Genomic DNA, 27784 nt, shown 5'->3' with positions numbered 1-27784 from the left:
GTTCGTGAAAACTAGGTTTACAAGAGTTAAACCTCAGCCAATTTTTCGCCGTGTGTTTGTGCGGGCTGCGTGCGTGTTAAAGGGTTGGTTGTAGGATACCTGATTCCAGATACGCCAAAAACCATGTGAACGCATTAAAAAGTTAGCACGCGCATCTTCTGTATGAGGGTGAAGAAAGAAGAAATTGCCGCACGACTGGCCGCTAGAGGCACTTTGCATGTATTCGCGAGCTTCTTTCACGCTCAGAAAAACATTTATCTAGAACGTATTGAGCAACAGAAAGCTGCGTCAGCTGTTTTTCATGTTACTCTACAATTTTCTGATTCATCGTTTGGTAATTAGGACAGTACTTCACAAGTTAGATAATTACAATTCCCTAATTAAATCTCAGTAACGCATATATTACTGGCGCCTACTCCATTTTTTTGAAACAATATGCGCTAGGTTTTCTTCGAGTAATGCAACTGCTTTATTTTTTACCATGGTGCATGATAGTTTGGACACCCTGTAGGTGGAATATGATCACGTATTAACATTAGGTTTCAGTCGTGTAGCGCGTGTACGTATTCGTTGAAGCTTAGCAGTTCCTTCTTTTGTTTTTGCTGCATAAACATTCAGGGATCGGCTCTGGGCACACTTGCGTATGCGCAGTCAGCTAGCCTAGTCAGACGCGAGAGTGAATGGTTTGCACCACGACATTTTGCTTTTGGGAGAGCTTTATTGCATCCGACCCCCAAACTGGAAGAGAAAAAAAACACAAAGAACAACGACGCTTCAAGTCCGCAACCTTGCACAGAGATACCAGGAGACAACTTCACGTGGCAAAACCTGCAACAAAGGAATATCACATGCATTAAAGGGCACGTAACCTTAATTGCAACCATACGTGATATGACTATCTCTCGATTTTTTCGAGTGAACAGAAAATGACTGCGATCTCGATTAAGGTAACTTATAATTAACAAATTAAACCTAAACGTTTGTGCACAATGAAAAAATAAATGCCTATCACTAGCATGGGCGCTAATCAGCATAAAGTGGGAGCCATTCGCGTAAATCCCTTCGTTGGTTTTAAGATATGTCAGCTAAAGTAGGCAGACTCTGGCCGCAGAACAGCTTGCTCGTGCGGTATCTGCACTTTCGAACAGCACGATCACGTGATATAAAATTGTATGCGTTGTTTGTCGGTCTAGAATTACCACAGTTGAAACAACTCGAATGAATCGTTGCAAGCAACGGTCGTACTACGAATGATGCGAGAAAGCATTAATTTTTGTTTCCGTCAAAGAGACCAACTCACAGATCCCAGGGCGGTGCTGGCAGCAGCAGCAGCTCAGACAAAGTACATCGAGGTCTGGAGTCCGTCCAGGACCCGGACGGCCTCGACGTACTGGCTGGTGGCAACGTTGTCCCCACTGCCCCCACAGGAGTCGCTGCTGGAGCTGGACACGTCAACCTTGCTCACGATGTGGTTCTTGGCCCGTAACGCGGCCAGGTGAGCGTAGTAGACTGGCGCAGGGATGCTGACGCTGCGAGTGCATCGGGCGTACGTGTGGCAGAGGTAGTAGCTCAGCTTCTGCAGCTCGTCCGCCGTGAAGTTGGAGTCGTCCCAGACGATGTAGTAGTGTGCCGGGCGGCTGGTACCCTGCGAACCAGCACGCGAGGCATTTCGAGGGGCTGACCGAGGTTGCATGCTGGTGGCACCGCTGCATCAGACACTCGTAATGAAACAACGTATATGTAGCCCCGTGTGAACTTCAGTCCCACAAATCAGTCCTACAGAGCTCTGTTACGCAGGTAATTGCGCAGGGAATCGACAAACGGAGCCTATATATTGTCGCGGCGTCACGAAACTCGAGGTACAAACGAATGTGTAAGCAGGAACAGTAACAAGACCGGACGGCATTTAATAGTCACTACTTCTTCTTGCTTTCTATGTTTTTCACAAGTGCCGATACGTCTTGCTACGTTGTCGTTTTTGCCGCACTACAGACACGGCAATATGCTCAGTGTAACAATTATACGCCATCAAGCACATAATTACTTCTTTAAAGCGGATATAGCTATGCCTTCTTTCCCGTAGTTTAATTGACGCATGTGCTCAGTTGGCTTCATGCCAAGTCAACCAATCCTATACATAGTGCGATAGTAAAATGGGCTCATTCCGAAGAATGCGTGACGAAGAGTCGGAACTGATCCCGGACACAATATAAATCCCGGTCGCGTGGTGGGGGTCTGCGCGTCATGCCGGGCGGGTACGTATAGCTATGCTGCAATACGCGTAATAGATGATTACCAGTTTTATCGCACTTAATTAGCCGCGTCACGGAAAATTCCTTTAACTCTCATAGATTCTTAAATGGGCGTTGGGCCTGCAAAAACTTTCATACCCTAGAAAAGCCTGTTGGGCGAGTTTGCGCTGAAACACTTGAGGTGTTTTAATTAATTGATGGTATATATGGTTAGGAAATATGGTGATGAATGTAGAGGGCAACGGGAATATGTTTAAGACGACAATGTCTAACCTAATACCAAATAGGTATCTGTTCGACGAAGATTCTCGAATGTGCTCACAACAGAGTTATAAAAATACATCTTGGTACAACTGGTACATAATCCGACTTTCTAACTAAACGAATAATTTTTTTCTAAGAGTGAAAATCTAGGAACATATCTCAATCTCATTGATTATCTTACAAAACAGTCCCTTCAACGAGTTTTTAATTCTGCTTTAAAATGTAGCAAGTTTTCATTTCTTGACACTACACTCCAAAACATGCTGACGAACACGACAATCTTTTGGAATAAGGTACAAACCAATAATAACCCAAAGTTAGCTTTGTTTTATCCATCTGGTGAACCTGTGCCGACACATCTCTGCGTCTGTGTTTTAAATGGTGCTTTCGTTCAGTCATTTTCACCCGCAACACCTTGTCATATATGCCCAACCTTCCAGAGTGTCTCATGGATTCGGCAGTTTTTTTTTTCGGTTGGAATCTCAACACTGCTCGACAAACTAAAGCTAATTTCCGCTTGTGATGTAAATCAGATTAGCACGAAGTTTTTAAAAACATATCAGAGTGCTGTTTAATTAATTTACAGTATTTTTTCGCAATCATACGACCCAGGTTATTGACCCGATGACTGGAAAATAAGTCGGATCTTGCAAATTTTCAAATCAGGACAATGTAAGCCGGTAATCTTTCCACCTATTTCAGTTACGCCAGTGCCACGTAAAATTTGAGCATATTTTTACACATGTTGTCAATTTTATATAAAAGATAGCAGTTTTTCTTTACCTCACCACATGCCTTCCGAAAGTTTTTCTTGTGCAAACAGAACTGATAACTATCTACATACACATATATGTCATTGGCGACTCTAGCTTTATTATGGATTGTATTTAGATTTTTCCAAAGCTTTTGATGATATTAATCACCTTGCTGGTAAACAATGAAAGTTCGTTAAATGCTGACCCGGAAGTACCTAAATGGATCCGTGAATATCTTTCCTGGCGTTCTCCAGTATGTTAAAGCTAACTCTCTCCTCCAGCTTCAGTCGGTTCTGGCGTAACTCAAGGATCCGTCCTTGGCCATCTTATTTCTCATTTATTTTAACGACTTGCCCAAGAACATTTATTCCAGAGTTTGTTCGATGACGATTGTGTTATTTACCGGAAAATAACTAACGATTCGGACGTGACATTACTTCAGAATGATCTAAATGACCTAACTCAGTGGTTCCGCACGGGGTACATGGTACTAAATACTGATAATTACAAAAACCTGCGCGTAACTAGGCATGATATTCTCTCTTCGTTCTATTTCTTAAAAAATAACTCCCCGAAAGTTACATCCTCCTATCACTACCTTGGTGTTTACATATGTGGCGACTTGTCCTGGAAGCATCATGATGATGATAATGATCTCTTACTAGTTAGAGCGAACCAAAGATTAGGTTACTTGAAAATAAAGTTCTACCTTGCCCCATTCTCACTAAAATTGTTACTATAGTCTACCAACGTTCTACCCCAATATTATATATAAGCGTCTCGACGAGAGAGCAAAAACGAGGAGAGCGAAGTGACGCGACCAGGGACTCTGAGCTGTTGTGACTCGGGGTGGCGACCAGGGACTCTGAGCTGTTGTGACTCGGGGTGGCGTTTTGGCCGGTGTTCCTACAGCCATAGGGATGAGTACATCCTGGAGTAAGAGCGAAAGAAAAAGGGTTTATTCTACAATATTTACAGTGGCTCCAGATATGGTGGCCCACTCCATGTAGGAGCACTTTCACTGACTGACTCACTACATAGCTCATCACACATGTGAACAGATCAGGACACACCCACTGAACCAAATGTGTCTGCTTATAAAGCAGATAACTCTATCTTCTCTAGATAACCCGACTAGGGAATCTGATAACCTTGGTGCGGCCAATCAGAGGGGTCGTATTGTTCACAGAACTCCGCCTGTAATGTTGCACCCTCGGCCTCGCATTTGCCGCAACTGCGCAGCCCGTATTGAGTCTGGGAAACCGAGATCGGTCGTCGTTCCCACAAAGTTCGCCCCTCGCATCAATCCGTGGCATCTCCATCAGGGTCAGCTTGTCATGGTCGGTGTCGGGCACTGTCACCGTCTCGACGGCGCTGACGAAAGGGGCTAACTCGGGGGCAACACCCAAAGGAGGCGCACTGCCGATTTGGGGCGTTTGTTTGGGCGTCACCATCGGTGTCGGGCTGTCGCCGTCTGGGCGACGCTGATGAATGGGGCTGCCTCGATGGAAACAACCAAAAGATGCGCCCTGCCGATTCGGGACACAACAGACTCATCCGCCGCTGGAAGATCCGACCTGAGGGTGACCAGCCGTCAGGCTACCTGAAGAGTCAGTGGTCATTCCCGACCTTGGGATTTGTCCTTGAAATGATGGCCGATGGCACACTTGAGCTTGAGGTCCTAGCATTAACTTCATTGTCGCATTCTCCCTGGGAACACTCAAGCACACGCACACACGACCACAGGGCACAGGAAGGCGCCGTGCTCGCATCGACAGTCATCGGGTCTAGCGAACAAACCAACGCACCGGCCTTATCTACTAAAAGCACGAAAGCAGCCATCAAATCATTCAAACTTCACCGAAGTCCACAATTTTGATATTAGACGAGGATCCACAACCTTCTCGCAACATCCGATACGGAAGACTCATTCCCAGTGACAAAGCACCACATGGCGCGCAAGTGCCCCAAATCCGCTGAAATACCACCAGGCTTTGCTTGACCCAATAATTTGGGCCCCAAAATTTTTGCCGCCAAAGTAAGCTCTCATGTACCTCCGAGATCAACAAAACCAGATCGTCGTGCTGCAGAGAGCCAAGGTAGAATACTTGAAAATGCCCTGAATAATTGATAAATGGAATTTCACACGCAGCACAAACGCCGTGAACAGTCTGTTCGTAATCTACATCCGTTATTAACGCACGTATTAGTGCCATTGAGAGCCTCTTTGACTTTACGGATGTACTATCAGAGTCGCTCACTTTGCGGTCAAAACTCATACTTGCGACTCGGGCACTATCCTTTTCTTTCTCTTTTGCAAAAGGACACACACTAAAGAAACAAGAAAAACAAATCTTGCGTAAATTACGAGCTCAAAACTACCAAAAGATAAGCGCTTATTTCCAAGTACTTTCACGTCCTAAATGAAACTGAAACCGTTGCCGTCTTCCAAATACATGTGCGAGACACGCACCAACGCTTTGCTTCTTTGTGCCCGCGCATGACACGCCTTAAAGGAACGGTACAAGCACATTCTAAAAAGATAAAGTTACAGAACAGCTCCTTCATATAATAACGCGTTTTACCTTCAAAGAAAAAATCTCGCGAACACTTCCAAAAAGTGAACTGATAATCAAGCGCGCCACTACAGGCTTCACGCAAACAACCTGGACTTGACGCTGCAAGCGTAGCTCACACACGAAAAAAGAAGTCTATCTGCTTAAAAAAAAATCGCGACACGGTGAAAAAAAAATGTTTCGCAAAAATTTATGCGTGCGCAAACCATCTCTTTCCGAGCATTGCTAAGTTTCTAACGAATAAAAAAAGCTCGAAATGGGCTTATTGAAAGATTTAGAGTCTCAGAGATCTCAAAACATTTAACCAAGCACTAAAATTAAAGAAACAAACAAGCTGTTGTTTCCACAAAGCCATTACTGCCGCTTTTAATTCCGAATAGCCTACGGTTGTGTCAAATCTTTAAGCCGTACTCGAGCCTGGGCGCTGTCTGAAAACTTGTCTTGTAAACGAGGGAATACAAAGGGCACGTAGGTAATTCTCCTCGCTGCCGACCCCCAACACTTTACATACAGGCATGATGTCTTCTGGCCGTCGTGCGACGACTTCGCGGTAGCGCGTTTTTAATTCGCTGTCGCCTTACCATCTCGCACTCCTGTGTCATGCCTAGTAAACCTCGAAAAGAACCCCACGAGGGGGAACATAATTGCCGCCTTGCTTTTGTCCACTTTCGCGCGGAACGGCCCTTTCCTTTTTTTTCCTGCTTCGACGGTTCCATGTAACAAACTTGGCGGTTCTGTGTCCAAACATTCCAAGTAACGAACGCGCCTTTCGAACTCTTTGACTGCGTTCCCCCCTCGGTTTAGCGCTTTTTTTCGGCCACGTTGCCCTGTTTGCCGCATTCCTGACTTTGTGACGCCGCTTCATCCTAGCACGTTTTATAGTGCTCATTTTGATCCTTGCGCTCGCATCTCGTGTTGACCAGCACTTATATTGTCGGTCACGATGCACATCACAACCGCACAGTCTGAATGAGCTGCGGGTAAATCATTCCTCTGAATGCTACATCGACTGGCGGAGAGCTTCAAACACTTAGGGACAATGCGTCTATTTTCTATTGCGGAACGTAGCTCGTATACCTGGGAGCTGTCAACAATTGCACTGTCCTGCCTACCTTGTGCTTTAGCGCACTTTTCTGAGCGATTGGACTCTGCACTGGTGCTCATGTCTAACTAATCGGTGTTGCTTCGGACTTCTCCAAGAGCTACCTGCGTGACGTACTCCCTGGACAACTGTGCCAAATCGTCCACAGCTGGCCTAGCTGCTTCTCTAGCATTCCATTGGCACAGTATCTCGTCGTGCTCAATCCGGTCTGATCAACGGGCTCCTCAACAACTACGCCACGGTCTACGGATCTGGCATCACCTATAAACACACATTTAGGCTCTCGAGGTCTATATTCACTACTTTAGGATTTGGCTCAGCTATTAACAATACTTGCTGCGAAACCCGCACAAACAACAATGCAAGTAAAAAGCTGCCAGTGGCTCAATTCTGTTTCCCCAAGAGAATTTGAAGCGTGGAAAATGTAGCAGAAACCAAACGCCCATGCACAGAAGTAGCACCAAGTCCCCAAGCTCTCCTCCACCACATCGAACCAATAGCAAGAAGGCGTAAGTCCTGAGTCGCCATTAATTGATTAGAATTCCGGTAGGTCTTTACGTCCCGATTACTCCCACATAGATAGGAGGTCTGTCTTTAGTAGTTAGTCCAGATCTATGTTGAAAGCTGCTTTCTGCTCAGATGCGCAACAACCACAGTATCAAAATGGGCAGTTGTACACGCTCTATCGATTTTTAGAAAGTCTAGGCTAAAAGATCTGATGACTCAAGCGCAAAGCCGCGGACACACGCAACACCGTGCAGTGATGATGCGCTGCGTTTATCCAGCCACTCGCGAACAAGTTGTTGGCGACTGGCGTTGACTGCAGGCACAATCTTGCCGCTGTCATCCAGTCGGTCACAAACCACTTGCCGGTGACTGGCGTTGCTCCAGTTGCTCGTGAACGAGGTGTTGGCGACTGACGTTGCCTGAAGGGTCGATCTCACCGCGGCCATCCAGTTTGTTGGGACTCGGAGTAGCGTCTAGTCCGGTGATCATCCAGCCATAGAGATGAGTACGTCCGGAGTAACAGAGCACGTGAGCAAGCAGCTTGCCTTGCAGCGTTCAAAAATACAATAAAAGGCACTGTAAAATAGTGGCGACGAAGGAATGAGGCCCCGCGAAGCAAGTTTTCCTGGAAGACGATGCCTAAACGCGAACTACCAGAATTTGTGCCGGCACCGACTGGTCATCGTGGGTAGAGCGCCTGGAATTCTACTATGTAGCCAACGACATCGTCGAATCTTCCTAGAAACGAGCGGTTCTACTCACGCTGTGCGGTGAGCAGACCTACGAGACGCTGATGGTCCTGGTGTCACCACGGAAACCTTCTGAGGTGGATTTGGTGGAAGTCGTCAAGTTACATAGCCAGCACTTCGACCCCCGTCCTTCCGAGTTACTTGGACGATATCGCTTCTAGAAACGAGACGAGCTCGCTAATGACTAGGTCAAAGACTATTTGACGGCTCTGCGAACTTTAGCAAAAAACTACGACTTTGGCAACGCAGACTCCACGACGGTGGGTCCCGATAATTCAGGTGGAAGCGCGGAAGTCCGGTCTCAACCAGTGCTTCCGATGTTTAGCAGATCATAAGGCCGACAAATGCTACTTCAAGAATGCTAGGTGTAATTTGTGCCACAAAATGCGCCACATCTCGAAAGCTTGCCTGTCGAAAGAGGCTAAACCACAGAAGTACCAAGGCAACCATCGTTTAGAGGAGGACGAAGTTTTAGAGGAACAGGAAGGCGGCCTCCTTACTGTTTTTTCCACGGGACTAGAGATGACAACCACAGCTAGATTCGTCGTGAAAGTACGACTGTCTGATCGGCCGCTCAAAATGGGAGTAGACTCGGGAGCAGCGTTTTCTATAATAAGTGGAGCGACGTTCGCTCACCTCTCGCCTGACGATGCCCCGGTGTTAAGAGAACGCAAGCTCGCTTTACGGACATGGTCGGGAGAATGTTTGGACATCCTACGCTTTGTGCTTATCAATATATATTTCAACAACAACAAGGTACAGCTACCCTTGCTCGTGGTTGGAGGAGATGGAGCTAGCTGGTTAGGAAGAAATTGATTCGGAAAACTGGTAATTACGTTTTGCGTGCGCATTGACCTTGCTGAAGACGCGACATCCAAATTCTCGAAGTGCCGGCAAGTGCGTTTTGCATTGCGAGATGCCGTATATCGAGAACTCGACAGAACTCCAGGCCATATGCGCCGACTACGGGGGGGCTCTGGGGCTCGAGCCCCCCCCCCCCCCCCGGAATTTTTCCCGGGGGGGGGGGGGGCTGAGCCCGCCCTCCCGGAGATCCGCAGCCTACCCCCCCCACCCCTAAACTGTCATTACAGGAGTTCTGTTACGCACATACTTTGCGAATTCTCTTGCGTTGCCTCCACATTTTCACTTTTGTTATGGCTACAAGCTAACGGCACTATTGTTGGCGCGGACGTGCACTCCTTTTAATTTATACTTGGGCTTTATTTCGGCAAATCGTGACATTAGGAGGACAAGCGCATTAGAAGCACCAGTGGCGGCTACCTCATCCGTGTTTCCTCGCTTTAACATTTTTTTAATTACCGCTGAGAACTCGCACAGACACAATATATTTATATACATAGAAAGGACAAATTTTATTATATTTTTTAAAGAGAAGGAGGTAGTCAACTGAATGGATAGCCTATACCTAGAGAATGAATATGTTGATGTATGTTCACCTTACTTCAAATTACTTTGCGTGCTTTTTTGACCCCGAAAAAAACACCTACAGACTTCAGTGACCCCTTCGCAAGAGTCTTCTATCAAGGGCGTGTGAAAAGCACGTGAGTGATATGAGTCTCAATATTGATTCTCTTTCCAGTAGGCAATGCTAACAACTGGCGATAAAATAAAATAAAAAAGCTCTTCTAATTATTTACAACATTTACGCATTAGGGATGGAAACATCGCCTCTTGCAAGCAGAGGCCATAAATATACGGGGTGCTTCAGCAAACACTCTCAAAAAATGTTTAAAGGTTGCCTGTGGCAGATAGCACAATTCTAGTTCATGAGCTGGTCTACTCGACGAGGTGGACAATACTTGCACAAAAAATTGAAATGCATAATCCACTAATTTAAAAAAAATCACCAATTAGGTTTTTAACATATTAACTTATGGCCCGTGTTGCAATTTACTAATTCTATCCGTGGAATTCGCAAGGCGGATGCACTAGGAACTAATTCTCAGGATGGCACCAGTTTCGAGATATTAATTCCCGAACATTGCGGAGAAAGCATTGGTGTTCCAGTTACTTTTGCGCTCAACCTCCGTGGTTGTTTAGTGTCTATGGTGTTGGACTGCTAAGCATGAGGTCGCGGAATCAAATCACGGCCACGGCGGCTGCATTTCGATGGGGCGAAATGCTAGAACACCCGTATACTTAGATTTAGGTGCACGTTAAAGAACCCCAGGTGGTCTAAATTATTCCATAGTCCTCCACTACGGCGTGCCTCATAATCAGATCGTCGTTTTGGCACGTAAAATCCCATAATTTGTTCTTTTCATACTTTTGTGCTTTGATGCATAAAACGACGTTTTATTGAGAAAGTGACTGGCACGCCAATGTATTTCTCCGCAAAGTTAGAGAATTAATATCTCGACACTGGTGTTCATCAGGCCCGCGACGCAGCAGAGAGGCTGGGCCTTTCTGTACCGATGTGGGAGCGGCCCGCTACGAGCCGACGCGCGTTCCGAGGGACTGTAATAAAGTTTTATCATACCATACCATACTTCTGTCAGCCTGAGATTTAGTTCAAAGTGGATCCGCAGTCCACGCCTAGAATTTGTAAATTGCAACATGGGCCATAAGGTAATTAGCTAAAAACTTAATTGGTTAATTTTGTTAATTAGTCGATTATGCATTTCAATTTTTGTGCCAGTAATGCCCGCCTCTTAGAGTAGATGAGCTCATGAACTAGAATTGTACTATCTGCCTCAGGCCACGTTTAAAAATTTTGGAAACTGTTCGCTGAAACACCTTGTATATAGAATTCACACAGTAACCGAAATGATGCCAAGCCGGATTCACTCAAAATCAGAATAAATAGAAGTCTAGAAGTCATGCGCAGCAGTGCTTATACTCGGACTCAAAGTACTAAAAAAATAAAAGAGTGTAGTTTGGCCGGTAACGCGAAGCAGTATTAGTGATAGCGAAGTAGAAGACAATTAGACGAAGGAAGATTCTTACCGTGTGAAACCGTGTAAGGATCGCACACGTGTAAGGGCCGCACCCATAACTAGAAAGCCAATATGTATATATATATATATATATATATATATATATATATATAAAAAGACATCCGACCGAGAAGCAATCGCGTTCCGTGCGCTGATTCTGATCGGGCTCAACAGCGAATTGTCGCGCGCAGCATACTTTCGCGCGTCGCTACTGGATGTCGAGAGGAGGCGATCGCGAGGTTTACGGCGGATTTCTTACTCGTAGTTAGAAAAAGGAGGTCAAATGGCCCGCTCCCATGAAAGGCTCGTCAAAATCGCGACAGAAAAGTGTGGCCCTTACACGAGTCTATACGTTAGTTATAGTGCCCATATAAATTGTAGTAAACATTCACCTAAAATTAAAATAGTAAGCATAGTGGAAATAGTAAGCACAGACCATGTAAACCTGTAAATGCCTTACTGAATGATCCCGAGCACTCGCTTTCACAACGCAAGCATTGTGAAGAACGCCGGCAGCGGAGGCGAACCTTCGTACAGCCGCGCGATTCACCGCAACTCTGAAAATTAGATTCATCATCATTATCTGTCTATTCTTATGTTCACTACTGATGACCTCTGTGAGTGATCTGCGATGACCTCTGTTTCTTAACTCTGCAACACTAGGGGCGCAGAAAGGCGGCCCGGCAAGGCAGACAGCGCCCACGAAGTTAGCAGCCATCCCTGGTCGGCCTTTATCATTGCACCCACCATTGATTACCAACAATTAGATATGGCACGCGGGCCCCATAACCGTCAGCCGCGCACAGACATTCACAGCTATATGGCAGGTCTAGAGGAGGAGACGCGTGCTCTCCTTCCCATTCGCGTTTGATTACGTGACCTACAACAAACCCGAATATTGAGCGCGTGGGAAATAATGCTCATCAAGCCGCCATCCTTTTCGGCTCACTGTTACGTGCTTTATCCCGCACCCACAGGGTATGGGTCGCTCATGTATATGGCTTTTGTATTTATCGCGGAACATTACGGCGACGACAACCGCGACAATTTGCCCGTGGTGTCGATATAATTGCTTTCGCCATAAAGCTAGAAACAGAAAATTGTTAGCAGAGGGTATATATATATGCAGGTTTCGGAAAGCTCGTCGGGCCCCAGCCCCCCCTCCGGTAAAATGAAAACTTTCCGCCTATGCTCCAGGCTCAAGGCATAATCGAGCCAATCTATGCCTCTGACTGGGCGACGTCAGTGGTCGTTGAGAGGAAGATACTTATGATTGTGCGGGCACTACAGGAGCCCAATAAACACAAGCATCAAGCGAACACCGTATCCTCTGCCAACGGCTGTTGAGGTGCTTGCAACTCTTCGAGGAGGAGAGATCTTTTCAAAGATTGACTTGACACAGGCTTATCAACAGCTGCACGTCGACAAGGCCACTTCAGAGATGCTGACTATCAACACAAATAAAGGCTTGTACGCAGTGAAGCGTCTGTCATAGGGTGTTTCGGCCTCACCATCTATATTCACACGCTTCATGGCTACTCTGCTGGCTGGACTGCCCGGTGTTTGCGCCAATTTAGACGATATCCTCATTATGAGATCGTCAAATGAAGAGCATCTACATCGACTGGAAGCAGTGTTGCAGCAGTTTGCGACAGGCAGGTCTCTAAGCAAACAAGAAAAAAAATTCATATTTGCGGTATGCGAAGTGCACTTCCTGGGCTACAAAGTGAGCGCTAATGGAGTTGAGCCAACGTATGAAAAGGTTGAAGCAATAGCGAGTGCACCAGAACCAACAAACATGTCGGAGATACAATCATTTTTAGGAATGATAACTTTTTTACAGCTGGTTCCTCCGAGACGGCTTCCATCGCCGAACCTCTTCATCGTCTATTGGATAAAGAAACTAAGTGGAGATGGGAAGCCCGTCACAATGCGGCTTTCAACAAACATAAAGAAGCACTACGTGAGTGTATGGTTCGTGCATATTACGACGACTCTAGTTCACTGATCCTGAGCTGTGATGCTTCGCTATATGCGTTAGGAGCAATGCTTCCGCCGTTGGACACAAATGGACATAAAATTCTAGTAGCGTTTGCGTCAAGAACACTCGGCAAATATGAGTGAAACTACCTCCTACTCGACAGAGAAGAGCTTGCAATTGTGTTTCCCGTCAAGCATTTTCATCAGTATATTTCCGATCGGCATGTACTCATAGTGACTGACCGTAAGCCACTTGGAATAATGTGCCTTAGGAAGCAAAATCAGCAAGTGTTATCACCGCAGATGCTTCGTGGGTGCGTGATTTTGAGTGCCTATGACTACGATTGTTGTAGGGGCGTAGCCAGGGGGGGGGGGGGGGGGCTGATGGGGCTTCAGCTCACCCCGAAATTTTTTCGTGCTGACATACACTGCCGTCCAAAACAACCACCGGCGCCGGGGATCATTCTGGATTTTAACTACAATGTCTTTTTCATGATCGAAAAGACATTTCGGAATGAACATTGCGACCTCGGGCTGGATTTCGTGGCAACGCCCGTGCACCTGGAGTCACATAACGCAAGGAGCCCCATCCGAGCACAAAGTTTCAAGGGCTTTTCGATAGCGAGCGGGCGCGTCGCGGCATCTCGCAGCGGTCGCGGAATTTACGGAGCGCATGGATATCAATTCCGAAACTTTATGGGTAAAAAGTTCTCGTAAACTCTTGACTCGAAAGGTGCGCTGACATTTCCAAAGGCGTGCTTTAGATTTTCAAAATTCTGGAACTTTATGGGTTTAATTTTACTGTGATCGCAATTATATGGACACTTCAACCGGATTTCTGCCGTCGCCGTCGTCGTTGCCGTCGCCGTCGCCGTGAGGTTCCCTATAGAGAAAATCTTTGCCGCGCGCCGTATGCCCGAGCGGAAGCGTGCGGGGACGCGCGCTATAACGCAGAGCGAACGCACTCAATCACCCACGCGCAAGCAAGGACGCGGGAAGCCAGCGCCGGAGGAAGCGCGGGGGGGGGGGGGGGGGGCGCACTTCTACTCTGCCCGCAACCGCGCTCGTCGTTCGCTCGCCCGCACAGTCTCTTATCTCCACACGGATCTGACCTTTATGCGCCGTGCATTCGCCGCTCAGTTTCTGTTGAAGCGATAGACCGCGCGTACCTTCGCCCGCTTCGCGGCGTATGCGCTCGCTGCCAGCGTGTTGACAGTCGTTGTCTGAAGTCATTCAGTGTGATCTATTCATGTTTGTTTGTGCGCGCTCACACCACGCTTTGTTCATTCAGTTAGTAATAGTCGGGCCACATTTTCCAACGCACGCTACACATGTAATGCTGCCCAGATCGGCAGTGCAGCACTACAGGTGTGTCCATTCGCACGCGCTGCCCACGGTAAGCGCTTCTCATCCACACCACCGTTTCACACGCGCCTTCTCGTGGTCATCGAGTCTCTCTTCATGTCGGTCTACTTACGCCGCAGCACACCTGCTTAATTAATCAGCTCATGTTTACTACAATTCATATTGCTACCAAGGCCGATCGCCTTACTTCGTATGACATTGCTGTGTTGCTATCGCATTCATTGCTTCGCCCTTTGGGCGAAACTGTGACATTTTTTTTTCTTTAAACTTGGGCCAACATGCGCGCAATGGAGAGCCCTCGTGTTAAGCCGTTCCAGAAATGGAAGCACGCGCTCGCAATCTTCCACAAACACGAAAATACTAAATATCACCGTGACTGTCAGCTTGTAGCTGATAATTTTCTCCAAACGTTTTCAGGAAGCGCGCCCAGTGTGATCGATCAGCTGGATCAGCACATGCAAAATAAAATAAGAGAAAACAGAAGAAAGTTAACGGCCTATTTTTGAGACAGTTCTTTTTTGGAGGCGACACGGTCGGGCTCTCCGTGGCCATAGCGACAGTGGTCCTACGGATTTAAACAAAGCCCCCGCTGAAAATACTGTTATTTTCAGAGCGCGTCTTCGCATGCGAGCTTATTGTGGAGATACATATCTGAAGAACCATTTCCAAAGTTGCCCCATTAATGACTCGTATGTAAGCCCAGATGTACAAAACCAAATTATAGACATTTGTGGCGGTGAAATTATCATAGAAAGGCTAGATGCAAAAAATAAACACTGCAGGCTGCTTCTCCCTACTTGCTGACGAAACGACATATATTGCTGTAATCAAACAGCTTACTGTTTCTCCAGGGTACCTAAACAAGGATGTCAATGACATAGAAGAAATGTTTTGACGTTTTATGCCTGGAATAGATGCCCTCTCTCATTGCGACTGGAGCTTCTATGTAAATGTGTACAAACTGCTGAAGATTGTGGTCGCCCTTCCAGTGACCACTGCCCGCGCAGAGATAATATGCAATGTCTGAGGAACGCATGGTTAGGCTGGCGCTTCCATACGCGCGCAGAAACGTCGGCATCAACGTGTGCAAAGTCATTGACCGCTTCGCTAAACTTCTCCGCCGAATGATGTTTGTACTTCGGATAGCGAAGCCGCAAAAATCAATGCAGCTAAAAAGCTCTGTTACTCCAGGTCCACAAGCTCGTAATTATGAAAACGGATGACTGTTCATTAGCTTTTAAAACCGCAGAAATTTTCGCCCTTTATTGTAATAGTTAGCATCATGATTAAAATTATGATGCGAATACGAAAATTACGAGGACATTAATAGCAGATTTTGACCGACCTTGCTCATTGAAAGCCCGGCCTAGGCAGCGTTTCCCAACAAACACACTCGGTTATTGGGTAGTTCAAATTGCCGCATCATGTGTGGCTTTCGTGTGTCCTTTTCTTTCCTTTTTAGCTACCTGGTTTTACTTCTTTTCTGAAACGAAGCAATACCCTTCTTCATTTTGGGTGCAGAATAATTGTTGCCGCTGTGCAGGCAGTTAAAATACACATTTTCGTACTGATTTCGGCATCTTCTCTATTATTCTACCCATATAAAGCAGGACGGTCCAAGTACATATCACAATTTCTGCGATCATTGTTTTGTTCTTGCCGGGATCGTCTGTCTTTCTATGCGTTAAGTTTACTATGCGTGACTGCGCAATATGTTTATTTGTCTTGTTTGACGCATCACATAGAGTGACCTTTGCTTAGATATGTGGATTTATGGGTGACTTATACGTATATTTATATATCTTGTTGCGAGATTTTGTGTATACAAGCAGTGAACTGTTTTCAGCGAAGTGTCACCCTTTATCAAGTTGTACCTTCGCATTGGTATATTGCATTCCATCTTCGCATTTCTAATGTATATTTTGCAGAACTCCTGTTTTTTATATGTACTCACTGTTGCCACTATAATTTCAGTGCAATTACTCACAATACACGACCGGTAACAGCTGATCCTGCGCAATCCATTGCAACGAATGACAGCATCATTGGCCGTTGCTATGTACAAACAAGCTTCTTGAATGACATAGATTCCTCAAAATATTTGTCCTCAATTTGTTAATTTCATGGCGTTTACGTTTTTCATATCAGCTGCATGAACTACTTTGCTGGTATCGAACTAATATAGGTTTAAAGTTCGCGTCTTATGTTCTTTACTTATCTGACACGAAAACGCGGAAGCATTGATATCAGTTATTTCAGGCACAATTTTTGGGACATAGGAATATATTCTTTTATGAAAAAATACATAATTTCCTTGTCATGACAGTGCGTAGCGTTCAATAATTCGTTTGCAGCATCTAATATACAATGGCATTGGCAATGGCAATGCAGTTATTATTGATATATATGATCCCTCGACAAATTCCCTAAGGATGAGGCCGTGCTGTGGGTGAGCCCCCCCCCCCCCCCCCCGAACAAAATTTCTGGCTACGCCACTGGATTGTTGTACCGAGAAGGAAAAAGACCTACGAATGTGGATGCGCTCAGTCGATTTCCTCTTGCTTCCGATGTCAATGCACGAGCGGCACCAGGTGACGTGTTGATGTTTGAAGGTTTGCGCAAAGCTCCATTGACTGCCGAGGAGATAGCAAAACTGACAGTGGAAGACTCGACGATTTGTAAAGATTACAAAGGGCTGCAAACAGTATCAACAGCGTCATGGCAAGGTATACACTACCAAACTTACAAGAGTTGGGCACAAGAACTTTCCACGCACCGTGGTTGCGTATTATGGGGCACACGGATTGTGATTCCAGCTGAGGCTAGAGAGGAATGTTTGACTCTCTTTCACTCAAACCACCCGGGAATGACTACGATGAAACTCTTTGCTCGCAGTCACCTGTTGTGGCCTGGATTGGACGCCGACATCGAGACTTAGGTGCGGTCGTGTGAGACATGTCAGATGCACAGCCGTCTTCCTCCAGCAGTTGCAATGCCGGAATTGCCGGTCCAGGTGAACCATGGGAGGTCGTTCATGTTGATTTTGCAATGCCGGTGAATTACCAGAGCTTTTTAATTCTAGTGCACTGCCTTCTCCAAGTGGCTTGATGTATGAAAAGTGTCGTCACGGCCTATTTCCGGCAGCCACAGATGTGCTACGATCACTGTTCGCCACTTTTGGCATACCGCAAGTGTTAATTTCTGATAATGGCACACCGTTCGCTTCGTCGGAAATGCAACGCTTCTTCGAACTGAACATGATCAAACAGGTAACATCAGCTCCATACCACCCGGCTACAAATGGACAAGTAGAGCGCATGGTAACACAAACGAAGATGGCACTCAAGAAACTCATGGAGGGAAGCCTCTCCTGCCGGCTGTCAGTTCTTTTTAAGCAGCATGCGGACACCGCACACCACAACACAGGAAACGCCTTCGGAATTAATGTTTGGCAGGCAGCTTCCTTCTCATCTGGATGCGCCACACTCCCGAAAAGACACCGAAAAGGGGAGGGTGAAAGACATGAGAAAAGATAATGCGCCAGGTGACAAGGTGTGGATAAAGAATTTTCGGAACAACCCCGCTTGGTTAGCGCTCTAATAGTTGAAGAATGCGACAGGAGATCGTTCATAACGATGCCTCAGGATTTCAGGCGGCACAGGCTCACGTGGATCATATAAAGAGAAGATATAGGTTGAATATAAAACGCTCTTCAAGAATCGCCTTATTATTTTTGTCCAGGAAATGACCCACTAGAAGACCACCGCCTCACAACCATAAGACCCCTACTCAGTTGCGGCGCCGAGCGTCCGAACGAAGATGCACCCACGGCTTTTGACTCTTCTCCTAATGCGCACCGGGATTTGCCCACTACAGCAGGGACGCCTGAAAGAACTGCAGCGATCAGAACAGTCACAACCCGTTCCCGTCTGCATATCACGCAGTTGCTATGGTCGTGTTCTGAAGGCGCCAGAGTGACTAGGCATTTCAACAGATCCACATAATATAGACTGAGATGTGTTGAGGGGTTCACTAGAGGGGGGAAGTATTATATATCAGCGTTCACACAAGCGAGCGAAGATGAGGAGAGCGAAGAGGCGCGACCAAGAACTCTGAGCTCGTGACAAAGAAGCGTGCATTGCTGCGTACTGAAATGACACTTTACAATACCCAGCTAGTATACGCCTAGACTCTATGGGACCCACACAACAAGAAACTAATGCCGGCTATTGAAGCCATACAAAGTCGTTCCACTCGTTTCATCGTAGCCAACTAGACTGCCAGTGTCACAGAAATAAAAGCTACTCTTCCCTCCCTAAATAGCCAGCCGTAGAAGGCAGTCATGCAGTATCCTTTTTAACAAAGTATTTCCACATGCCCGCTCTTCGTTCCTTGTTCATTGTTTCAGTACCATTTTGCTCACATCCGCTTGATCATCCCCATAAGTTTAGCATACCATATTTTCAACGACTGCAAGCTTACAATCATTTGTTCTCACAACCGCAAGGGCATTGTTATCATTTACCCGCCTCCAAATGAACATAACTGATCCAAGTGTTTTTAAAAATGCGCTAGCCTAACTTCTTTACTCATACTGTACGAATAGGTGCGTATGCGTGTGTGAATAAATAATCAGTGACAGTGATACATCCTTATGCCACTGAATTTGCTTTTGAAAGTAATCTACGAATCGACACCGCGTCACGTAGCCCCCCTTCTAGTGCTTTCTTTCTGTAAGGTGCTTGCACTCCTCTTCAGGTATACTGTTTGTGCTCCTCATAAACAAGAGTTGGTACATTGGTGTTTGTTAGTGTCTGTGTTCTTCGCCCCGGATACGTACACCACGGCATTTTATGCTCGCGGGCAAAAGGCTTCGCAAAAGTGGCAGCACCTGCCACGAACTGAGTGTCCAAGGTAACTCGCCCGTATGGAATCTGTTTCCCGAGTGTTTTATTTGCACTACAACGGCTTTGTCAATTATTAAAATCTCTAGCCCAAGTGCCCTTGTCGTCTGGCAAACTTAGTCTTTTTTCTCTTTTTTGTTCTTTCTTGTTTTGTTTTTGAATATTTAGGTTTTACGTGCCAGAACCACGATTTTATTGTGAGGCACGCCGTAGTGGGGGACCCCGAATTATTTTGACCACCAGGGTTTCTTTAGGTCCCAGGGACACGGGCATCCTTAAATATCCTCTGTTGGTCACGTAAAGATCTCCTGGTGGATCCCCTGGTGGTCACGTAATGCACGGGACACGGGCGTTCTTCCATTTCGCCCCCGTCGAAATGCTGGATTTCTTCCCGCGACCTCGCGCTTAGCAGCGCGACACCATAGCCGCTAAGCTACCACGGCAGGTCATTTTATAGTTTTCGCACGGGTAAAACGCTTCGCGCAAGGTGCACCGGAAGAAAGCTATTCCAAGACATTCGCACGCACCTGGATGCCGAAGTGGCTGCAGAGGAAGAAGTCAAAATCCAGCGGGTGCGTGACCACGGAGTCGACGGTGGTGCCCGGAGGCACGTTGCTGAACTTGCCGACGCCGTCGCGGTCGCTGGCCGGCATGAATCGCGTGTGGTGGCGCTTCTGCACCACGATGAAGGTGAGTGCCGGCTCGTACGACTCATTGGGCGACAGCTCCTTGCACGCCAGCCGGATGGCGCTCACCTGCGAGATGGACGAGACGCGCCCTTCTATACACATAGGTCCTCCATTTGTTATATACGGCGGGAGAAATGACGCAATGTTGGTTTTAACAGAACGATGAATACTGGCTGTAGTTGGTGCACGTTCGCTGTTATTGCGCTATGCACACTAACGGGAACAAGACGAACACAGACTGCAAACGAAGACACAAACTAACACGAACAAGGACGTTTCTTCCTGTCAGTTTGTCTTTTTCGATACCAGTCAATGTCCATCTTGTCTCCGTTAGTGTGAATGGCGGAAAAACAATAGAGTTTTCTTTTTAAAATTTAGTAAAGTCTGGCGCTGCAATCGTTGAGCTATACCGTAGGAATGGCTTAGTATAGCACGTGGAATAAACAAATTCTTGTGCTTGTGACGTTTTTGTGGTTTTAACAGGCTTTATCTGCCTTCACTATATATAGCCCACATTTCCAAGCAGTCACATTTTTTTGCGCACATGCATAATCATTGCAAATTGTTGCATTTGAACGCAATACTGTGTTGAATGTCATCAAGTTCAAAGTCACAAATCATTCCCATGCTTGCCGCCTCGTCATTAAAAAATTATATTCTGGGGCTTCACGTGTCACAACCACGATCTGATTATGAAGCACGAAGTAGTATACATCCGGAATAATTTTGACCACATGGGGTTCTTTAACATGCACATAATATAAGTGCGCGGATGTTTTTCTCATTTCGCCCCAATCCTATAATGCGGCCGCCGTGGCCGGGATTCGATCCCGCGACCTCGTGCTTAGCAGCCCAGCACCAGGCCGAGTCGCATTTGGTATTTTCCTCAAGTATTTTTGCAGAAAACTATGACGCGTAAGGAGCCTCGATGGCTGTATTATCGGTCGTACTACTGCGAAGTTGCAAACGTCTGACGGAATTAAAAAAAAAACAGTCGCAGTTTCGCCCGAAAGGCGAACCATCGATTGCGATAGCAAAATAGTAGACAGCTATACGAAGTAAGGATAGTAGTTTTATCGGCGGTATAAAGTTGTAAATATTCTTTTACTAACTAAATAAAGAAGCACAGTGTCACGCGAGCGCAGGTAAACATGAACACATCTAGCTCGATGACCGCGGAAACTCGTCAAAACGCTGGAAGGAGAAAAGCGCGCCAGCGGCAGCGAGCAAATTGACCTTCGTGCTGGCTCTCGCTTCAACGCGAACTAAATGCCGAAAGCAGAGCACATAGGAAGGTTCCGGCACTCAGCGAATGCACTTTGTACCCATCGGAGATCGCTTCGAAGATGAGGCCCCCGCGGGCGCACACTTCGGCCACATCGCAGATCGTTTTCAAGATAAGTGACCGCGCAGTAGCTCCGTACGTAGCAGCCGCAAGAGCAAGTGACGCTGCGAGACGGATTCTCAATCCGTGCCACAATTTCAGCACTTAGTGTGCAATTATGCATGAAACAGATCATTGGCTCGACTAGCAAGAAGACCATGTTGCTATATTTCCTGTCTATATGGTGCTCGAGTGCTATTGAAAGACGCACCGATCCGCTATGCTGCACACTCTTACCTCGCGGTTTCGGACTTCGAGGAACTGTCCCTCGCTGACACCGTCGCGGTAGAAGATGATACGCTCCGGCTTGTGCCTGGTGGCACGGAAGAAGGCCTTGAGCATTTCCTTCACCATCTCCTTGAGGTCCCTTATGATCTCGACTCGCGCCTTGGCCTCGGCTTGCTCCATCTGGATACGGATGGTGGCGTGGAACTTGGACGGGATCGAGTCGAGGCTGCCCACGCAGGCGGCGATCGAGGGCCGGATCCTGTCGCCGGGAGACGGGTGGGACACGTCGGCGCCGATGATGATCACGGGCTTCTGGAAGAGAGCGGGCTTCTCCTGCGCTAGCAGGCTGTTGTTGGTGCCGCCCATCTTGGCGTTGATCTTCTGGCACAGGTTCTGCACGAGCGCCGCGTTGCACTTCTTGACCACGTTGTTCTCCAGCAGGCACTGGGTGCGCAGCCCGAGCTCGGTCTCGGCCACCTGCTTGATCTCGGCGTAGTTGGTCGTCTTGGTGATCACTATGATGACCATCTGCAGCTTGCTGTGCTTCTGCTGCTGTTCGTCCAGGATGGAGCGGATGGAACGCCGGTTGTGGTCAGGTGCCGATACCTCGAGTGGCTGATCGATGCGCATGCCCAGCTCGAGGCCGATGCGCATCAGCATCTTGACGAAGTTGTCGAGGCTGTCGCGCTGCGCGAACCGGCTCAGGCTGACCAATGTCCAGCGGTCCATGGTGGCCGGCTTGTAGAAGTGCTGACCACGAAGTTCCCACGTGCCCTCGCGCGGCTTGCTGAGGGAGTTGTTCGCGAACACCAGCGAAGGGGGCTCGAGCACTCGACCCTTGAGCTGCGTTGGATCGGTGCTGATCTTGATGTTGAACTCGCGCAGGTAATCCTTGGTGCTGTTGACCAGGTCGCGCACTGACTGGCGGATCTCCTGCAAAATCACGATGAAGTGTGAAAGCGAAAACTTATTCGCGCGAACTCGGCGATGGCGACGAGTATGGACAATAGCTTGTCTCTCATGCCAGGTGACCCGTGTATAGAGCACTTATTTTCTCAAGAGGCATAAAAAAGCCTTCTCCTAATTTGGGTTTAGTTCGCACAAATTGGGAATTTCAGGTGTCTCAAACTGCCTACTAATGCGATACTATATATACGGGGTGTTTCTACCAAGACTAAGTAATTTTTTTTAAATTAGCCGTTTTGAAGTAATAGAACGGTTCCTTTCGAGATATGCCTTCAGTGGTGACGACCGTGAGATGAAGGGTGATACATCAGAATTATTCGCTAATGAACAATTCCTTATTTATGTCTGATTTTAGTTAGAGGGCTCATCGTAATTGCGAAATTACGGCAAACTCTCCGTACAAGCCATATCAATTCCTGGATCTGGAAAAATGGGATTACCCGCGCAACTGTGGCACAATTAAATTGGGCTATCAGAGCGGGCGAAACCGAAACTGGGAGGCTGCAGCGAGCGCAAAGCGGCGCCCCTCGAGGCGACGTTCTGCTCACGTCCCCCAGCAGCGCGCAGCCAGCGCGCTGGATGCCTGCTTCTGGGTCTAAAACTAAAAAAAGCATAAAAGCCAATTCTACTTTGGTAATTAGAGACTAATTAACCACGTGTCACTGCATGCCTCTGGTAGAACCGTCCTTTGATTTCAAAACGACAATTTTTAAATATTACGTAATGTCTTCGTAGATGCACCCCGTATACAAAGTTTCTGACATTAATGCTCGGATATATTAGGATAGGTCACTCTCCCGCTTATATTCGCCGAATGCAGGCACTGGCTAGGGCTAACACAACGAATACCTGGAAGCGCTTTGAAGGCGGCTTGGCCGTGCGCTTGATCATCTCGGCGGTCTGGTTTTCGTCGAGCTTCTTGCGGCAGTGCTGGCCCTCGACCATCTCGCACACCTCGAGCGGAAAGTAGACCGGGTGCTCGAGGCTCCCAGTCTGCACGCAGGGAAAGTGCGGGTATGCCAGACGGCTGTATCGCTTCCCGAAGTACTCGGCCACGGAGGTCCTCTTGCCGTCCTCACTGAAGAAGATCTCCTTCGCCGACTCCTTGGTGACGCGCACGACCTTGTACTTGCGCGGGTAAGGCAGGTGCGTGGCCTTGACGCGCAGCCCCTTCAACTCCTTGTTGAGCCGCACGTGGTGGAAGTCGCGGAGCTTCTTGAAGTCTGCGGGCGCCATCTCGCGCCGGCTGTCGCTGAAGATCTTGCACATAAAGCTTACCAGTGGAAGAGGCTCGTAGAAGGCGGTCGCCGACATGTCCACGTTCAGCATGGGCTTCCACTGGGCCGGACGCACGCTCGTGTAGTAGCCGAACCAGACCTCACGACCGCCGCCCAGCGCGTTCAGCTCGTGCGGTGGCGGCGCCTTGAAGAAGGACCGGCCGACGGGCGTCAGCTTCATTGACGGTGCGTGACGAACGACGATGTCGATAGCTTGCAGCACCTCCTGGGGCACCGTGTTGACGCGATTTTGGTACACGGCATGCAGGGCGTCCAGGTTCACCGTGGCCGCGTACTGGATCTTGACGATGAACTTCTGGATCCTCTGGTCCTCATTCAGGTCGACAGAGAAGGTGCGCTCGCGGAAGTTGAGCTGGTGTCGCGTGTACAGGTTCTTGCGGCCGTCGAAAGCCGGGATGCAGTTGGAGAGGTCGTGGCGGTACTTCTGGACGAGCAGCTCGATTACCAGCCGGTTGATCTTCGTGCTGAGGCAGCGGTACTTTTTCTGTTCGGGCACCTTGGCCCTCGCGGATGTCTCGGAGTAGATCTCCACGTCGTAGTGATACACGTTTCCGTCGGGAATCTCGATGCTGAAGTGGTTGGCGACCAAGTGGATCGGCCGGCCAAGCTTCCCGTGCGCGGGCCGCCGAGGAAAGTGCGAAGGAAGGGTCCGTTCCATCTCCTGCGACACAATTATGTGAGTTTCACCAATCTACTAAGCTAATAGATTTCTGGCGTGACCGTAAACGTCTTGTATACTAAACTATAGACGAGAAAATCCTCGCCAGACGGCGCTACTGCGACTCCTGACAGCGCCCCCAATGTGGAATTGTCAAGCCGCGCGGTCGCGCCGTCGCGCACTCTCCGCTTTGTTTACATTGTTGTGAAGTCCGATGGTCCCAGCGGCCACAAAGTTCACACGGCTGGTGTCGTGCAAAGTGCCGGGAGAAGAAGATATCCAGAGAGTTGAGAAAAGCGTTTTATATGCATGTGTAATAATGTTTTAAAACAAGGGCTCCATGGTGATCGGAGCTTACTACATGCTCACTCATTGCATATCCGAGCGACCCTCACAACACCCGAGCTCCGCTTTTTATGCAGTTAATTTTCCCTTTCACTTGTTGAGGAGTTCACTTTATTGTTTTCGGTCAATCACAATCTTAAAACCAGTTCGTAATATCCCGCCCACGATGTGGCACCGTTCCGCCAGGCTCCGCCTCCAATGTCGCCTTATCGCTCCCGCACAACAGGCAACAGGTGGCAACTTGGGAATCAAACGTCGTCGTGGTTCTCATGGGAATGCTCGACGTGAAGGTCAGTTTAACAAGCTGCGGAGACTGGCCATCGCGGAAGCCACCATTTCCAGGGAAGGCGGCTGCTGCTGTCGTCTTGGAAGGGGGCTCCGAGCTTGCGCGTCACAGTGGGCGCCGGGCCTCGTCGTAGTTAGTCCGGGCGGGCACTGATGTTTCCCGGAAACACCCCAAAAGCGACGTGTTCTTCTTAGCGCTGCACGAGGCCGATGACTCATTGCAGCGTGGAGTCCAAGAACTCATCTCGCCCATCAGCTATGGGCAGTCGAACGGCCGAAGATGAGAGACATAATTGCTCGTTCATTCGCCCCAGGTGACACTGAATTAGCCGGCAGCTCCTTGGCATCGAGAAAACGATGCAGCGTGAGCAGCACTCCACAGCTGCACGTCTGGCAGTGAAGCATTCTTTGTCGCGAGGGACCGCCAAGCACAACAACGTTGTTTCGCCCGCGCTTTCTTTCACTGCTCGTGTTCACGGTGCGCCGTTTTCGACGGCGGCAGACCGCCCGCTTGCGTACAGGGAACCAAAGATTGCAATGCGGTTTCAAGAAGGTTCCCGACGCCGGCAGCTTTTTTTTCGCGGTGGTAACCTCAAGAAAGAGGAGCATCTGCTTCCACACGTGTATGGCATTGAACAAATTGTCGACGGTGATGTGACAGTGAAAGCCAAGTGCGTGTCGTAGGTGTCTGACAAGATCGTATACGACGTCTAGTTAGAGGTATACACCGAGTTCAGTGATTGAGTCACTTTTATTTCTCTATGACGCAGTCACAAAGTGGTCATGCATGCTTGTACAAATGTGCAGTGACGGTGACGATTGCCGTTGGTTTCGTTGGTTGCTGGGCGCGCACACAGTGCTGCCGTTCATATGCACCAGGCCTATATGAACGGCAAGCCAGTTCAACCGGTCTTAACGATTCGTGTGCTCGTCATGCTAGTCCAACACAACACGCAGAACACGGAGGCCATTGCCTGGTTAAAAAAACAGCCCAGCAGATCATTGGCCTCATCAAAATGATAGCCACAAAAAGTAGAGGTACGAGGGAAGCTGACGTATGCAGGTTAACTGAGGCTTTTCTGATAAATCGCGTCGACTATGCCTTCCCGTATTACCATCTCCGCCTCTGCGGCAAGACAAAAATTGACAGTGTAATACGCATGGAATACAAGGCAGCCCTAGGCCTTCCACGTTATGCCAACACTGACATAATGTTCAAACTGAGTCTACAACACGCTAGAGGAACTCATAGAAGCACACAAAACATTGCAAAGGGAACGTCTGTCCAGATCGGAGACAGGTCGATACATCCTAGGACGGCTGGGAGTTGACCCCGTTGCAACATCAGCGGGATGAAAAAGGTCATCGGACGAGATAACACGACACTTACTGGTGCGCCCCTCGCCCCACATGGTCGTAGACGCAAAGCAAGGGTTGAGGCACTTGACGAGAAACTTAAACATGACACAAAAGTGCTCTATGTAGATGAGGACAAACAGGGCCCCCAAAATTATATTATCTGTGTGGTGACTAGAGACGGTACCGTCCGAACTGTGGCATTCGTAAAATCACCCTCCACCCTAGAAGCAAAGGAGGCGGCCATAGAGCTAGCACTCTCTCAAACCGAAAAAACTCCTAAGTGATTCCAAGCGTGCCGTCTCAAATTACGTTGAGGGGTACGTAGGCAAACATTCGTATAGTATCATCATTTATCTCCAAACCGACCGCACCACAGAACTTGTGTGGGTGCTTGCTCACTCAGGAAATGCCGGGAACGAGGCAGCGCACCAAACAGCCCGAGGCTTAACTATCCGGGCGGGGTGCTCCTCAAACTCGGTGGACTTCTGGAGCGAGCCAGTGACAACATTTAATCAACTCACCAGATTTTTCAAAGAGGTTAGGAAAATCTATCTAGTTCCTAATAAGGAGCTATCCAGGAAACAGGCCACGATTTTACGTCAGCTACAAACTGGCTCTTTCCCCAGCCCACACAGATTGGCATATATTATGCGCGGACAGGTGGACCCAATTTGCCTAAATTGCGGTGAGAACCAGCTGGCCACCCAAATTCATATCTTATTGGGATGCTCTGCCAAGGCCCCTGAAAAAAAAAACTACTGCCAGCTCCCTAGGAAGAAGCTTGGGAGGCCCTTTTAAGGTTAGAGGACAAGACCATCCAAGAAAATATCACGACCTGGGCTCTCCAGGCAGTCTCAACCGAGGCCACCTAGAGGCCAAGGCCTTCAGATCTACTGTCTGAAATTTTGAATAAAGTTTTTTCCTCCTCCTACTCGCCGCCAGTACGGAAGTGTTCGGCAGTCGAGTTACTCATGTTATTCTGGTGGTATCGTTGCTGTAGGGCCCGTTCAATGGCTGTAGCCTCTTTTGTGAACTCCGCCACTGTTGTCGGTGGATTTCTCACAAGGCCGGTAAACAGTTGTTCTTTCACTCCCCGCAAGAGATACCGCCGATTTCTTTCATCTGGCATGTCAGGGTCTGCCCTACCGAAAAGTCGGGCCG

The 27784-nt window shown here is 48.0% G+C and overlaps 1 protein-coding gene across 1 annotated transcript; it reads right to left on the bottom strand.

Moving 5' to 3' along the window:
- Positions 1-734: 734 nt before the first annotated feature.
- On the bottom strand, positions 735-24634 carry LOC119442988 (protein argonaute-4). The gene is made up of 5 exons (XM_037708096.2): positions 23528-24634; positions 21722-22645; positions 19939-20166; positions 1301-1645; positions 735-828 (listed from the first exon to the last, which is right to left on the bottom strand). The coding sequence occupies exons 1-4, from the start codon at positions 24632-24634 to the stop codon at positions 1334-1336; spliced, it is 2571 nt and encodes an 856-aa protein (XP_037564024.2). The 3' UTR covers positions 735-828; positions 1301-1333.
- Positions 24635-27784: the final 3150 nt, after the last annotated feature.

Source organism: Dermacentor silvarum, chromosome 1 (assembly GCF_013339745.2).
Source record: "Dermacentor silvarum isolate Dsil-2018 chromosome 1, BIME_Dsil_1.4, whole genome shotgun sequence".
Classification (NCBI taxonomy): domain Eukaryota; kingdom Metazoa; phylum Arthropoda; class Arachnida; order Ixodida; family Ixodidae; genus Dermacentor; species Dermacentor silvarum.
This window is presented reverse-complemented; position numbering and strand designations above follow the sequence as displayed.

Coding starts and splice junctions, on each gene's coding strand:
- LOC119442988 (XM_037708096.2), bottom strand. CDS start 24,634: ATGGAACGGACCCTTCCTTCGCACTTTCCTCGGCGGCCCGCGCACGGG. Junction 22,646..23,527: donor CGCCTTCAAAGCGCTTCCAG/GTATTCGTTGTG, acceptor GTGATTTTGCAG/GAGATCCGCCAGTCAGTGCG. Junction 1,646..19,938: donor GCAGCCACTTCGGCATCCAG/GTGCGTGCGAAT, acceptor GCTGGTTCGCAG/GGTACCAGCCGCCCGGCACA.